This window comes from Peromyscus californicus, unplaced genomic scaffold (genome assembly GCF_007827085.1).
Source record: "Peromyscus californicus insignis strain IS unplaced genomic scaffold, ASM782708v3 Scaffold_21__1_contigs__length_65335640, whole genome shotgun sequence".
Classification (NCBI taxonomy): domain Eukaryota; kingdom Metazoa; phylum Chordata; class Mammalia; order Rodentia; family Cricetidae; genus Peromyscus; species Peromyscus californicus.
This window is the reverse complement of record NW_026294514.1, coordinates 25,459,126-25,473,318: the sequence shown is the minus strand read 5'-3', so window position 1 is coordinate 25,473,318 and position 14,193 is coordinate 25,459,126. Positions and strand designations below refer to the sequence as shown.

Below are 14,193 nucleotides of genomic sequence, written 5' to 3'. Positions count from 1 at the left end.
GTGGTGGCGCACGCCTTTAATCCCAGCACTCGGGAGGCAGAGCCAGGCGGATCTCTGTGAGTTCGAGGCCAGCCTGGTCTCCAAAGCGAGTTCCAGGAAAGGCGCAAAGCTACACAGAGAAACCCTGTCTCGAAAAACCAAAAAAAAAAAAAAAAAAAAAAAAAAAAAAAAAAAAAACTGCCTGTGTTTTCTAGTTCTTCTACTTAAGGTGAAAATAACTTTTCTAGAAGGCAGGGAGTGCGGAACTGACGCTAACATATAGCCATATTCTTTGGCCCACATGTGTCTGCTGGTTTCTCTGGGTAAGAAAGGGGACAACCCACGTATTAGCGAGGAGACAATGGAGGACAAAGGAAAGTGATGGGGACTCAAAGGGGGTAAAGGAGAGCAGAGGAACTTCGAGACTCTGTGACCCAGTGTCTAACGCTTCCCCTCCAATTGCCGCCCCCATAAAAACCTTTTGGTCCCAGCTAATCAGAGCTTTCCCACAACTCAAAGAACTGGTCCCCTCACCTCCAGTCCCTCCTCTTTCTAACCCAGCTGTCACACTTATCTCCCTAAGGGAACATTTCTAAACACTATAGATGTGTACAGGTCCCCTACACATCAATGGCTCCACTTGCTTTTAAAATCATGTATAAACTCTGGGTCTAGCACTCAAAACGCTTTATTGGTCCTTGTGCTGAACAGTATGGTGGAACACAGCTAGATTAGCTCTGTGCCTGTGCACTGCTAGCTGGGGAGCTTTAAGCATGTTAATATCTTTCAGCTTTGATCCTTCTGATGGTCAATCTTTTTCTGTTTTGTTTATTTTTATAGGTATATTTTTATTGACAATTTAAAAAAAAAATCTCAATGCTTCCTTCCTTGCAAGGAAAGGGGCTGCTAAGTCTTGATGTGTGCATCTGCTCACCAAGACAGAATGCCAGCAGCACGGTCACCTCCCATACACTTTATATAATAAGCCTATTTTTTATATCTATTATTCTTTCATCTAAAATGTCCTCTAGAAGGCTTGTAGAAACACCTGGTAACTGGGAGATCCTAAATGCCGCTGAGCTCTGACACGATTTGACTGCAGTGGGAAACATCTGGGGAAACATGTGGACATGGATGATGCTTCACCTGACTTCTGCATTCAGGCTGCTCAGTGGACAGGTCTTAGTGGAGCTGCTGTGGGGCCCTTTGAAATGACGCTCTAAGTTCACGCTCTAGGTTGACATGATTATGCTTTAGCCATGTGGGTTTAAGAACTAGTGGCTTCTGTTGTGATGTGAGATGAGCCCTCTAAATAGCCAGTCCTGGGTTGGGGATGCTGTTTTCTAGGGACACCCTTTAAAACCTAGGCCCTTCCCTCGGTTTCCCCTAACTGTGGAGTGAGATAACACAAGCCCACTAGAGAGAATTTACATGGACACTAGCCAAGCACAGTGGAAACTCAGCTATGGTCTCTGCTGGCTAATAGCACGCACACTGTGGGCTTCCTAGATTTAAGCCAAGGTCAGGACGTGGGTGCATGGAAGTCTTAGGTTCTGCCCAGCCCTTCATGTTCTCTGGCAAAGAGCTCCCTCCAGCTACGGGTGTCCCTTCCTCACTCCGGGGCCTTGAGAGCCCAAGGTGGGAGTGGGGGGTGTTATGCTCTCCTGTGAGGCTCCAGAGTGTGTGTGTTTACCACTAGGACCCAGTCCTCCTACCTGTCCAGTGTCTGCTGCAGGCACAGGTACCAGGAGACTGTGGCCCTATTCTCAGTTTAGATCAATTTAGATTAGTCATAGGGTGTGTGGAGAGGGTGAGAGACAGGGTACTGGGGTTCTACCTGCCAGGCTTCTCACCCCTGTCTGCTGATGGCCAGTCTTGACCATCTATTTGATGGGATTTGGAATCACCATGGAAACAAACCTCTGGATGTACCTGTGAGGAAGTTCCTGCACTGGGTTAAGTGAGGTAGGGAGACCCACCCTGAAAGAGGATGGCACCATCTCACGGGTGCGGTCCAGAACTGAACAAAAGGGAGAAAGTGAGCTGAGCGTCAGCTTCCTGAGTGCAGATGCAACATTAGCCAGTGGCCTCCCATTCCTGCTACCGTCCCTTCCCTGCCTGACAGACTGTCCCCTCAAACCGGGAACCAAGATCAACCTTTCTTGTCTCGAGTTGTTTTGTCAAGTATCTCATCACAGCAGTAAGTAGCTACGACAGCCTTGTGTGTAAAACAGAAATGGCAGGAGTGTCTGCTTCACTGGGTCGTGACAATTAGGAGACACCAGGCCGCTCTGAGCCCGGCCTGTGCCTCTCTCATGCTTCTCCCACCAAAAGCCAGTCCTGACACCAGGACAGAAAGATCAGATAACGATGGGGTCGTGATTCCAGCTCAATCACACTTCTAAAATTCATGTCCTATGCTACACTACTAAACTCAAACAAGTAACAGAAATCGTAATGTATTAATTACATTCTGTGTATCATTCTATCTACTGCCAGCTTCAGACTATCCCACTCCCTCATACACTTAAATACACACACAGCAAAATATAGAGCCATACATGATACTTTTTTCCAGGACTGGGAAATTAAAACGATATTAAGTAGTGCACAACCTGGTAATAAGTTGATCTAAGCACCCGGCTGCCATCTTAAGCATCATTTGGCATATGAGGATTTGAGCTCTTAAACGTTCAGATAGTCTCAGCTAGTTTCCAAGGGCTCTGGATAAAGATGTCATCTGAACACACTATTTAAGCCGAATGGGCAGAGTATATCTAGCACAACTCTAAAGAACCTGGTGTGCATAAGCCAGGACAGCAATCACAAATAGTACTGTCCCCTAACTGAGCATATCTGGTAGGGTATAAAACCTGACACTGACACTTGGAAGAGTAAGGGGAGAGCTGCCTTGCTCCCTTTATATAAGCATCCTCCCAGCTAGTGAATCTGCACATGAAAACAAAGCCAAGGTCTAAGTCCTGTCACGTGACACATTTAAACTCGGAAGGATCAAATACACAGTTTGTTCCTGGGAGCCATCTTGCCCAAGAGCCCCTGACCCACGGGACCCAGTGTCTGGCTGCTGCCCCAGCTGCACCATCTGCAGGGGAACAGCCCACCTCGGCTGCCTCCCATCACCCTGAAGACAATCTGCTCGTTAGCATACCCTGAATAGTGTCCTCTTTGGAAACTTCAGTTTCGTTGTCGTCATTTAAGCAATAAACGGTTTCTTTTTGTATATCTTCCTTCTTCAGGGTTCTTGCATCCACAGCTATCCAAGTCTTCTTAGTTCTCTCCTGTGCAATCTATTTTCAAATGATAGGGAGAGGAACGATAAGGAGAGACAGGACAGTGACTGACAGAAAACGAAACTCTAACATACTGTCTAACGATTATTCTAGCTACACAGTGTTTAGCCTCTCCTTTCCTATTATGTAAAATTTAGTTTATTTCAAAGGGGACTACCTTGTAACTGTCTCTATATTCCCTTTTTCTCCTTTGGTAACCTTTAGGCACATACTGATTTCTTAATATACACATACTTTCTATAGAAAACCCTCAAATTGCCTAATAAAGGGGGACCATACATTTTACCGTAGTCAGAAAGAAAGGAAGAGTCAAAAGAGGAAACTGAGAAACTGACAGAGCATATACTCACCCCCACTCCCACTCCTGTGGCCTTGACAGAAACCAAAATAACTCAAAATTACCTCCGTGCTTCTCATGATGTGTTTGGGAATTAAGTTCTTAGACATACAAAAATATGTCTGTATATTTATTTCTCAGATTAAATTATATTTTTAGCATACATTTAAAGAGGGGGAGAAGACAGAGAAGCTCCTACTGGAGCATAGATCAGATTTCTACTCAGACTGGAATTTCAATAATCACCAAAGGCAATTCACCGTTGAAAGTGAGCTATGATGTGCAAATGCAGATGAGTAAGGACATAAAACCTGACACTAACAAGACAACATCTTTGACAGTCTGGAGATGCTGTTACTACCGATCACTCATAACTGCATTAGGTATGACCACGTCTCCAAAGCTCTCCACATAACTCTGGGGTATCATCGACACCCCTGCTATGAGATACAGTGACAGGTTGATCCATCACACTTTCTTTCTCCTAAAAGAAGGGACAAAGGCCTGAGTTCCTGGCTAACAATCAATTATCAGCTCAGCAAAAGGGAAAGAGGAGGGAATGAAGCCGTATTATAAACGGTCCTTAAAACTTCTCCTCGTGTGCCTCTTAGATGAAAAGCTACACAGAGACGAAATCAACAGGGAGAGCAGCCACAGAGGCAGGAATTACACACTGACTAACTCACGCATGAATTGTCAGCGTCTTACATAAGCGGATTTATCCGCCTGGTAACAGTGCTTTAAAAAAATATGTATTTACTACCTACCGATTTATAGGCTACAATCTTTATAGACAAATTGGGGCCGATGGTCAGTTGGCAGGGCCAGGGCATGGAGCGCCTCTCAATCTTCTTAAAGACACACAGCTGCCGTAGACTCTCACTTAATAAAAGAAAGCACACAGTGAAAGACGACACAATGTTCCAATGTTAATTTGGACGAGATGGTTTACTTAGTTCGCTGGAATGAGAAGTGAGCTGTTGGTGATTATAAAGAGAGAAACGGCAGGGGGCGCCAGGAAAATGGCACCGGTGGTGGGAACGGAGCCAGAGACAGCGAGCCGGCTTGGGGGGTGGCAGAGCTCGAATGGCTTGCCTGAAAGGAGGCAAAGAACTGCCTCCCCTCGTGTCTTCAGTCACTTCTCTCAACTACCAGTGCCTCTCAACGTCTATCCAGAACCAAGCACACCTTCGAGGACATGAGAAAAGCCCATTCACCACGAGTTGGCACACAATGGAAGGCCCTCACCAACTCCAGAAAACAACAGACAGGAGGGTAAGAGCCCTGGCTCCAGGGTATCAAAGGGAGGGCACCAGGCTGCAGCATCACTGCTCCCAATTCATTAGTTAATGCCACTTCCCCTAAATAAAAGACGTGGTGTTTTCTATGTGCACAACAGAGAGACTGCCCAGGGGATAAAGGAATCAGTAGTCTGTTTGGTCTTTATGTAAAGTCGATAACGGTACAGTTTTTTAATGGTGAGAAGGGCTGGGAGAAGACAAATGTAATGTAGAGCGATGCTTCATTTAAACAAAGGTGAAATTCAAGTCTGGTTTTATCTGCCCCTAATCAAACACAACAGAAGACTATAAGAAGTGGGATTTGTGGTATTCACTAAGATAAAGAGCAAAGGAATTAGCGGTCTAATACATGCAAAGTGTACAATCCAGTCCTTATGACTGATGTTCATGGTATAGATGAAAGAAGAATCTCTAAGTGGTGAGAACTATCTTACGTTACCCACCGAGTTAGAGACAGAGAGACCTCAACAGACCCCAATCCTCAGAACCTTGTTGCAACAAGCACAGCTGTTCTGCCTGAACTCCTGCTTCCGAAGTTCACAGTACACCAAAGCCAACTTCGGGTTTGTAAAGAATGAATATGTCTGCACCAGATCTAATTTATCTCATGAGACATGACTAGTCATCCAAGATATCATGAGGTATGGATTCTGGACCAAGGATTTTTTTTAATTTTTTATATAAAAATAATTTCCCACAGCCAGTGCTGTCTCTTTTCCTCAAGCCCTTATTCCTTCCAATTAAAACTTTTGCCTGAAAGCTCACTCTCTAGTCTTGGTTTTTATTTCTGTAATCACCAGGACAAAGACCATATATGTACAGTATCAGAGAACCTGAATTTGAAAACCCTCTTAACCACAATTAACTTAAATTAGAATAGACTTATGCCAGGCGGTGGTGGCGCACACCTTTAGTCCCAGCACTTGGGAGGCAGAGGCAGGTGGATCTCTGTGAGTTCGAGGCCAGCCTGGTATCCAAAGCGAGTACCAGGAAAGGTGCAAAGCTACACAGAGAAACCCTGTCTTGAAAAAACCAAAAAAAAAAAAAGTCCCTGTATTTGAGTGACAAAGTTCTGATCTATAGAGAAGACCCAAAACCCAAGTAGTTTAAAACACTAAGACATGCATAGTCGATGATTTATATGCTTGCTGGGGGAGGGGGAGATACCTTAAAAAAAACAGCAGATTTATACTGACTCATAATATGTTAGCTTAAAGCATGTGTTCCCATAGCTCAGAGAGAAACAACACATCTGCACACAATGTGACAAGAACACATATTTTGTCAAGATATTTCATTTTATAGGATTCCTCACTAAATCCTTTGGTGACCCCTTGGGAAATTTCACTCCAATTTTATCGATAATTTCGAGGGTTTCCATATTTACAAAATCATGATGTATTTCTCCTCAATTACAGATCTCTAGAAATTCTTAAAAATTGTAGCTGAGAATAAAACAACAGATGTAAACTGTTGCTGACCTCCTTCAATTGAGAACTCTGCTTCCACTCCTGAATGCCACGTACCGACAGATGAATGGAATTAGATCCTAAACAAAGGCAGCGTTATTCCCGAGACTCTGAGTCCACACAAGCCAGACTACTAGGCAAACTATTGTATGGTCCCCTTTGCCAAGTTTGACTCCTCAAACACACGACAGTGGATACAATATAAACCTTCCCAGACTCTCTGCTCAAAATAAGTGTGTATCCAACTCGAACCAAGAACAAGACAGATAACAGAGATGGTCTCTCCCTATGGTGAAATGTGATTTTATTTGTATGTTAATAAATAAAGTTGCCCGGGGATCAGAGCTAAGAGCAAGCCATAGCAGAAGTCCGGCGGTGGTGGCGCACACCCTTAATCCCCGATCACATGGCAGGCAGATCTCTGTGTGTTCAAGGACACAGCCAGCATGGTGACACACGCCTTTAATCTCAGTACCAACCATAGAGACCTGGAGGTCTGTATAGACAGGCAGTGACGAGGAAGTCATGTGGTTGGGTTTAGAACCAATGAGAAGGCAGAACCGAAAGGCAATAAAAAGACAGGACACAGGAAGTAGGTCTCTCTCTCAGGGGAAGGACAGCAGCAAGTGGTAAGATAAGGTGGTCTTAGCTCTTGGCTACTGCTCTGATCTCTGGGCTTTTAACTCTGTATTTGGTTCTGTTTCTTATTTAATAAAACCGTTTAGAATTACATCTACATCTCCCACAGTATCTATGGATAGATGAAAAAAAGTGTCCTTTATTGTTATATGGTTTTTTATTGTTATATGATACTTCAGGGATTTCATTCCTAAAAAAAAATCATTTGCCTTTCCAACACCAAGGTGAACATTTTCCCTTCATGACAACAACATTGTAATAACACTGGCTATGAATTCGTTACATTTTGAGCTTGCGCTTTGGGTGTTTTGGCTGTTTATATATATGAGAAGGGTTTTGCTTTTATTTGTTATAACAGGATTTAGTCAAACTAATAATCTAAAGCAGCAGTTCTCAACCCGTGGGTCGAGACAGCTTTGGACTCAAACAACCCTTTCACAGGGGGAACATATCAGACATCTTACATATCAGATGTTTCCATTACAATTCATAACAGTAGCAAAATTACAGTTATGAAATAGCAACAAAATAATGTTATGTTGGGGGTCACCACAACATGAGGAACTGTATTAAAGGGTCACAGCATTAGGAAGGTTGAGAACACTGGCCTAAAGTTAGAAGAAAAAGAAAAGCCTCAAATCAAAAACCATATTATACCCTCATGTGATGCTCTCTAAAATTAGTATCAAAAAGTAAAGGAGCACTGATGATCTCAGACATGACACCATTTTTCATAATTAAAAATGGTTCTTGCTGGTACAGCCACTGTGGAAATTAGTGGAGAATAAGAACTCTACAGCTATACCACTACACTCTACACACTCTACACACTATCACGAGATACTTGCACATCCACGTTTATTGCTGTTTTATTCACAACAGTAAGGAGAGGAAGCAGCCTAGATGTCCATCAACTTATGAATAGGTAATGAAAATGTGGCGCACATACACAATAGAATCTTATTCAGCTTTAAAGAGAAAGGAAATTATAAAATCTGCAACAAAGTGGATAGAATTGAAAAATATATTAAGTGAGATAACCCAGGCTCTGAAAGATAAATAATACATATTCTCTCATACATGGATCCTGGCTTCTAATTTTTTTTTTTTTTTTTTTTTTGTGGTTTTTCGAGACAGGGTTTCTCTGTGTAGCTTTGCGCCTTTCCTGGATCTCGCTCTGTAGACCAGGCTGGCCTTGAACTCACAAAGATCCTCCTGCCTCTGCCTCCCGAGTGCTGGGATTAAAGGTGTGCGCCACCACCGCCCGGCCTCTAATTTTTTTATATGTGTATTTATGTAGGAAATGAGTTTACAGAGGCTGGGAAACCAGAAAGGCCCATGAGAGGGGAGAAAAAGAGGCCTGAATTCTGTGTGTGTGTGTGTGTGTGTGTGTGTGTGTGTGTGTGTGTGTGTGTGTACACGCACGCCTGTATGTAACAGAACACGAACGTGGAGGTGGAAAGAGCACTACTAGAGCTGGAAGTGCTAAGTGGAGGTGGATGTCCAGGAGACGGGACAGTCAGCCCAGACTAAGGATGCATGAAAGCGACAGAGGCTGAAGAGACGCCACCCCCGGGACTAAGAACGCTGGCTGCTCTGGAGAGACCCTGCTTCCATTCCCAGCACCCACGTGGTGGCTCACAACCAAATGTAACTTTAGTTCCAGGGGATCAACGCCTTCTGCTGATTTCTGTGGGCAACGGGCATGCATGTGGACCCATATATACATGCAGGCAAAACACTCATACAAATAACGTAAAAAAAAAAAAAAATTTCTAAAAAATCTTTCTAAGGCATAAGGGAACCTGCTGCTCTGTAAGCCAATTAAAAGACAGAACTTTAAAGAGTTTGAGCAGAGAGGTCCAGGTCTCCTGTGTGGGTGATAAAACTGTCCGAGAAGTCACAGGTTACTAGTGAAAATCCTAGGGGCAGGTTACCTCCCTATGAATTATTATTGGTGAGGGAAACCCCTGAGATCCCCGGGACAACAGGACTATTGCCACTGCTGTTGGCTGCACAACAGAACTGTGCGGTAAGACGATTGCAGAAGGCACCATGTGCTTTGGCTGCAGAACACAGAGAAAGCAAGCCAGGGGTGAGTGTGGAACGTGTGCCCTGCTGTCCAGCTTGCCCAGGGGTGAGTGTGAAACGTGTGCCCTGCTGTCCAGCTTGCCCAGGGGTGAGTGTGGAACGTGTGCCCTGCTGTCCAGCTTGCCCAGGGGTGAGTGTGAAACGTGTGCCCTGCTGTCCAGCTTGCCCAGGGGTGAGTGTGAAACGTGTGCCCTGCTGTCCAGCTTGCCCAGGGGTGAGTATGAAACGTGTGCCCTGCTGTCCAGCTTGCCCAGGGGTGAGTGTGGAACGTGTGCCCTGCTGTCCAGCTTGCCCAGGGGTGAATACAGCCCGCTGGAGAGAACAGTCATCAACGGAGTTACTCAGTCCACTCTCTGTGGACACTCTGTACTGTGATACTGACCTGACCGGCCCGCTGGTACGAGAGAGAGAGAGAGAGAGAGAGAGAGAGAGAGAGAGAGAGAGAGAGAGAGAGAGAGAGAAGTAGAAAGGAGATGCAGGGAGAAGGAGGGACCAGCAGGAACAGCAGGACAAGAGAGGGTAACAGGGGTGAGTGTGACCAAAAACACACGGACCTGAATGAAACAGACACAATGAAAACAAAACAATCAATGTAGACTAACGAAAGAGCTTCAAAATAACAATGGGTTTTGTAAATGTATGAAAAGAGTGGTCCAAGAACTGTGCCCCAAGCTTGGAATAAAGAAGAACTCCTGCACTCCATCTCTAAGGCATCTCTACACTCCCAAAGTCAGTGACATGTCTGGAAATAAATGAGAACCCGGTGCAAACCATACAAGCTAATAAAAGAGAGATTAGGGTGAGCTTGCGACTTCTTTAATAAAATTCAGAACACTTATTAAAGAATGAGCACTAAATCAGGAAGGACTCAGGAAAGAAAAGCATCCGGAAGACCTCTGATCAAAGAAATCCATATGGGAAGGTGAAAACCTGCCGCCCATGTTTCCATGTCCTACCTGAAGGAATAGATTTCTTCCAGCCCGTCTTCACCTTCCAAAGACACCATCACCCTCTCCACCATGCGGATGCCTTCCTTTTGCTGCTCAGTAATTCCTTTTTGAGGAAAGGAGGGTCCATGGTGGTCCACGCCCAAGCCGCCATCTCCTCTGTTCCCAGTCTCACCCTTCTTGCCAATTGAAAAGGGCAGACTGTCAGGAAAGATCACGGGTAAAGAAGGTGAGTCTGGGTTCCAAATCTGGATTCCAACCCTGTGACTGCTACCACCTATGAGGAGGATGTCCGCCTGTCAGTCAACCTTACGCAGTTCCATAATTTTATCCGTCAAGTGACGTGTATCTACCTATTACTCCAGCTTTAAAGAGCTAAAACTCCTTGGATCTGGTAAAAAGGGGGAACTGGTTGACAGAACCAAATAACTGAGAAGGCGGGGCTTTCTGGGAGGCAGTGGAGTGGTCACTACCAGGTCCTGAGAACCTTTCACGGTCTCTCCACAGTTGACTCATCTGCCTTGTACTGGTGCTCTCTTAGAACGGCCTCCTCCACACCGCTCCGCTCTGGTCTGCAGCCCGAATTTCTTAGGTTGAAATTTTAAGTATTAGGAGAGGGGGTCAGCAGGTGACGATCATGATGGTGGAACCCTGACCTTATGCAAGGGACTAGGGACGGTGCCTTTTGGGCCTTTTCTGTCCTTTCTCTCATGTGACATTGACAGCATCTCTGGGAGGCAGACATCTCCCACCAAACACCAACTCTGCCTTGGCACTGTGAGTTCAGACTTCCTCCCTCCAGGCCTTTGACGGGGATTATCTGTTTATAAATGACCTCACGGGCGTTGTCACAGCAACAGGAATTGACTGAGACAAGCTCATGCTACCCAACTCGACTATCTACAAAGGACTCAGTATCTCACCCTCTGATTTCAAACTTAAAAGTATCAGGAGTCAACAGTCTAAAGGAGAGCCCGAGAAGAGCTCACCGAAGGTCACTAAAGTCAAAGAGCAAGCCCCGGCAAAGACTAAGCACACCAGAGTACTGGGGAGGCTACCAATGACCCCCAGGGTTCCTAGGGGGACTTAAGAAGAGTAGGAAGCTGAGGATGTAGCTCAGCGACAGAGTGGTTGCCTAGATACATGAGGTCCTGAATCCAACCCCAGCACCACAAATAATCACAATAAGAAATAAGAGGCTGTGAAACATAAAACACTTAAAAATTCGAATGCTACTGTACAAATTAAATCTTCTACAGAAGCTGGTCGTGGTGGCGCACGCCTTTAATCCCAGCACTCTGGAGGCAGAGCCAGGCGGATCTCTGTGAGTTTGAGGCCAGCCTGGTCTACAGATCGAGTTCAGGACAGGCACCAAAACTACACAGAGAAACCCTGTCTTGAAAAACCAAACAAAGAAAAAAAATCTTACACAGAAATCAGAATATTGCTAGACAGAAGTAAAACCTAATTCTGTTATGTTTCTCTCTAGTTATTTGTTTGGAATGAGACTAACTCCAGGTTGGGATTAGTAATCACAAAATATATTAATAACCAGAGGCTAGGGAGAGGGCTCAGTGGTTAAGGGCACTTGTTACTCTTGCAGAGGACCCTCGTCTGGTTCCCAGCACCCACACAGTGGCCTACAACCAATATGTAACTCTGGTTCCAGAGACCCCATACCCTGTTGGGTCTCCACAGGCACCAGGCACACATGTGAGGTACACAGCCATACATGTAAACAAAACACTCGAACACAGAACATAAAAATTAAGTTTAAAACATACTAAATAATCAATCCATATGCAAACTGAAAAACCACCCAAATATCTGTTAGGATAATATCAGATATGGTACTTTAGATATGTACTTAGATAGGTACTTTCAAATAAACAGCAGCATTGATTTCTCATATACTAAGTCAGTGGAGATTTCTGCTTCCATTTTCTGAAAGGAAACTAAAGCAACTGGGATGAAATGGCTGGACCAGGGCCACCCAGTCACCTGCCTGACGGGGTGACGCTCTTGTGCTGCGGCATACCACCTTACTCTATTCCTGCAAACGGAGGGCAAGATCACCTAACGCAAGGTAATCTTTTGCGTTCACCCAACACTCTGCAGGTCACCCCTATGCGGATGGATACTCTAAAGGCAATCAACCATTCTGCTCGCTATACTGAAAATAAGGCTTTCTGGGTAAACTTTCTCTTTATTTCCTTAGCATGACAGACCCGCATGACCTGTGTTACACATCAAGGTGAAGCACCACCCCCCCCACCCCCACCCCCGTGCATGGACGGCATGGCAGACGCTTGGCACTGGGTACTGACTGCTACTGCAGCATCAACCAGGAAGAGACAAATAACATGACAGTGAAGCCTGAGAAAGTTTACCCTAGAACAAGTTACAATAACAATTCTTTCTAGGCTGCATTTCACCAGAGAGGAAGCTAAAAACTGCCCACGGAACACGTATGTTTTAAATGAAACTAGAGCAACTGATGATAGATGGGATATACTGAACAGCAGCAGGTGACAGTCTGCAGTCTAGGAAGAAAACATATCCGAGGGAAGGGATGCAACCAGACAACTGACAAGCAAGGGGAAGAAAAGCCCGCACTCCTTCTGCGTACTCTCCTGCGGCACTCGTTTCAGAAAGATAAGAGCAGCTCTTCCAAATGACATTGGCAGAAGGGCAGGACCATCCGCTTCAAACACGAGGCATCCTGAGACCACGGGCGGGGAACTGAACTGAGCCGGCCTTCTGAAGTACCGAGGAAACCTCAGTTCTGTGAGAAGTGTCACTTAAAAAGCACTTAATTTCTCAGAAGTGCCATCTTAACAAGTACCAGTTTGGCATGCTCTTCTGAACTCTTCTCTATAGTCCCAGAGGAAGGAGGTGTCTCCCAGCAGTCTTAAGAGGGACACACATACATGCAAGAGGGGTTCTTAATTCCCCAGGGCAGGCAGTCTAAGCGGCCAAAGGCTCCCACTCCGAACGCACGCTTCTTAGTGCAGTGCTCAATTTGAAAGATGAACATCCCTGATCAGATTAATAATTCAACATCCTACAGCATCACTCTGCTTCAGCCAAAAATAGGGCAAGAAGAAATGGGTTTTAAATGCAGCAGGAAGGATTAGTATAATGACAAGAATTTTTTAGTGGGGACGTATGATAAGAAAGTAAATGTTAGAGGGGGAATTCAAGTTACCGTGAGATGAAGGAACCTCTTCCTTATAAACTATAAAATACACGTTTTCTTCCCAAATTTTATAATACACATAGCAAATGACATTTTATTATATGTCTGCATCCTGAGGAAGGGTTAAACATAAGACATTATATGTGCTATAAATTGATTCCTAACATAACAGTTTTGTCTACCCTCAATCTACTACTGTCTGTAGACGTCATTCTCTGAGCCAGGTAAAAAAGAAACCATCAGTCTGCTAACATCATCCATGCAGACAGGAAAAAAAACGAATATCCTCCAAAGGTGTTTTTTTAATTCCTTCATTCTTTAGATCTAAAATCAGTAATTTGCTATTGAGCTCAATTTCTCTGTATCACAATTTCACTTATCTCTTTATCACAGCTCAAAACAGTTCCATGAACACAAGTATAATCGATACACATAAGGTGCCAATCAGTCATCTGGCAGATTCCTACTCAGCCAAAGGAGAAGGTTCCTATAAGCCATCTACATGGGGCCCGCCCACTGCATAAGGGAACGAGATTTTCCTATACATTATTCTCAAGCTCTTACAAGAACTGCAGGGAGATGCCAGACTTCTTCAAGTTACAAATTATAACATCCAGTTGATCTTGGCTGAAGGGGCTGCTGAGGTCAGTGAACACTTCAATATGCTTCTTCCCAAACTTCTTTCCTCTAAAAGACAGAGTGATCACATTAAGAAGTCATTCTCTGAGGGCCAGTGACATGGTTCAGCAGGTAAAAACAATTGCCCTGCAAACCTGCAACCTGAGTTCAATCACCAGAACTCACACAGGGTGGAGAAAAGAACTAACTCCATGAAGTTGTCCTCTTGCCTCCACACATGTGCTAAAACATGCGTGTGCATACACACACATACATACACACACACATATACACACACACAT

At 44.7% G+C, this 14,193-nt stretch overlaps 1 protein-coding gene across 1 annotated transcript in view; it reads right to left on the bottom strand.

The window, feature by feature from the left end:
• The window catches only part of Xrcc5 (X-ray repair cross complementing 5), a 99,245-nt gene that overhangs the window by 76,512 nt on the left and 8,540 nt on the right, over positions 1–14,193 (bottom strand). Inside the window, exons 5-8 of the mRNA XM_052749815.1 lie at positions 13,838–13,960; positions 10,084–10,275; positions 4,395–4,509; positions 3,149–3,287 (exon numbers count right to left, since the gene is read on the bottom strand). Coding sequence (XP_052605775.1) covers positions 3,149–3,287; positions 4,395–4,509; positions 10,084–10,275; positions 13,838–13,960 — 569 coding nt within the window. The remainder of the gene's footprint in view (positions 1–3,148; positions 3,288–4,394; positions 4,510–10,083; positions 10,276–13,837; positions 13,961–14,193) is intronic.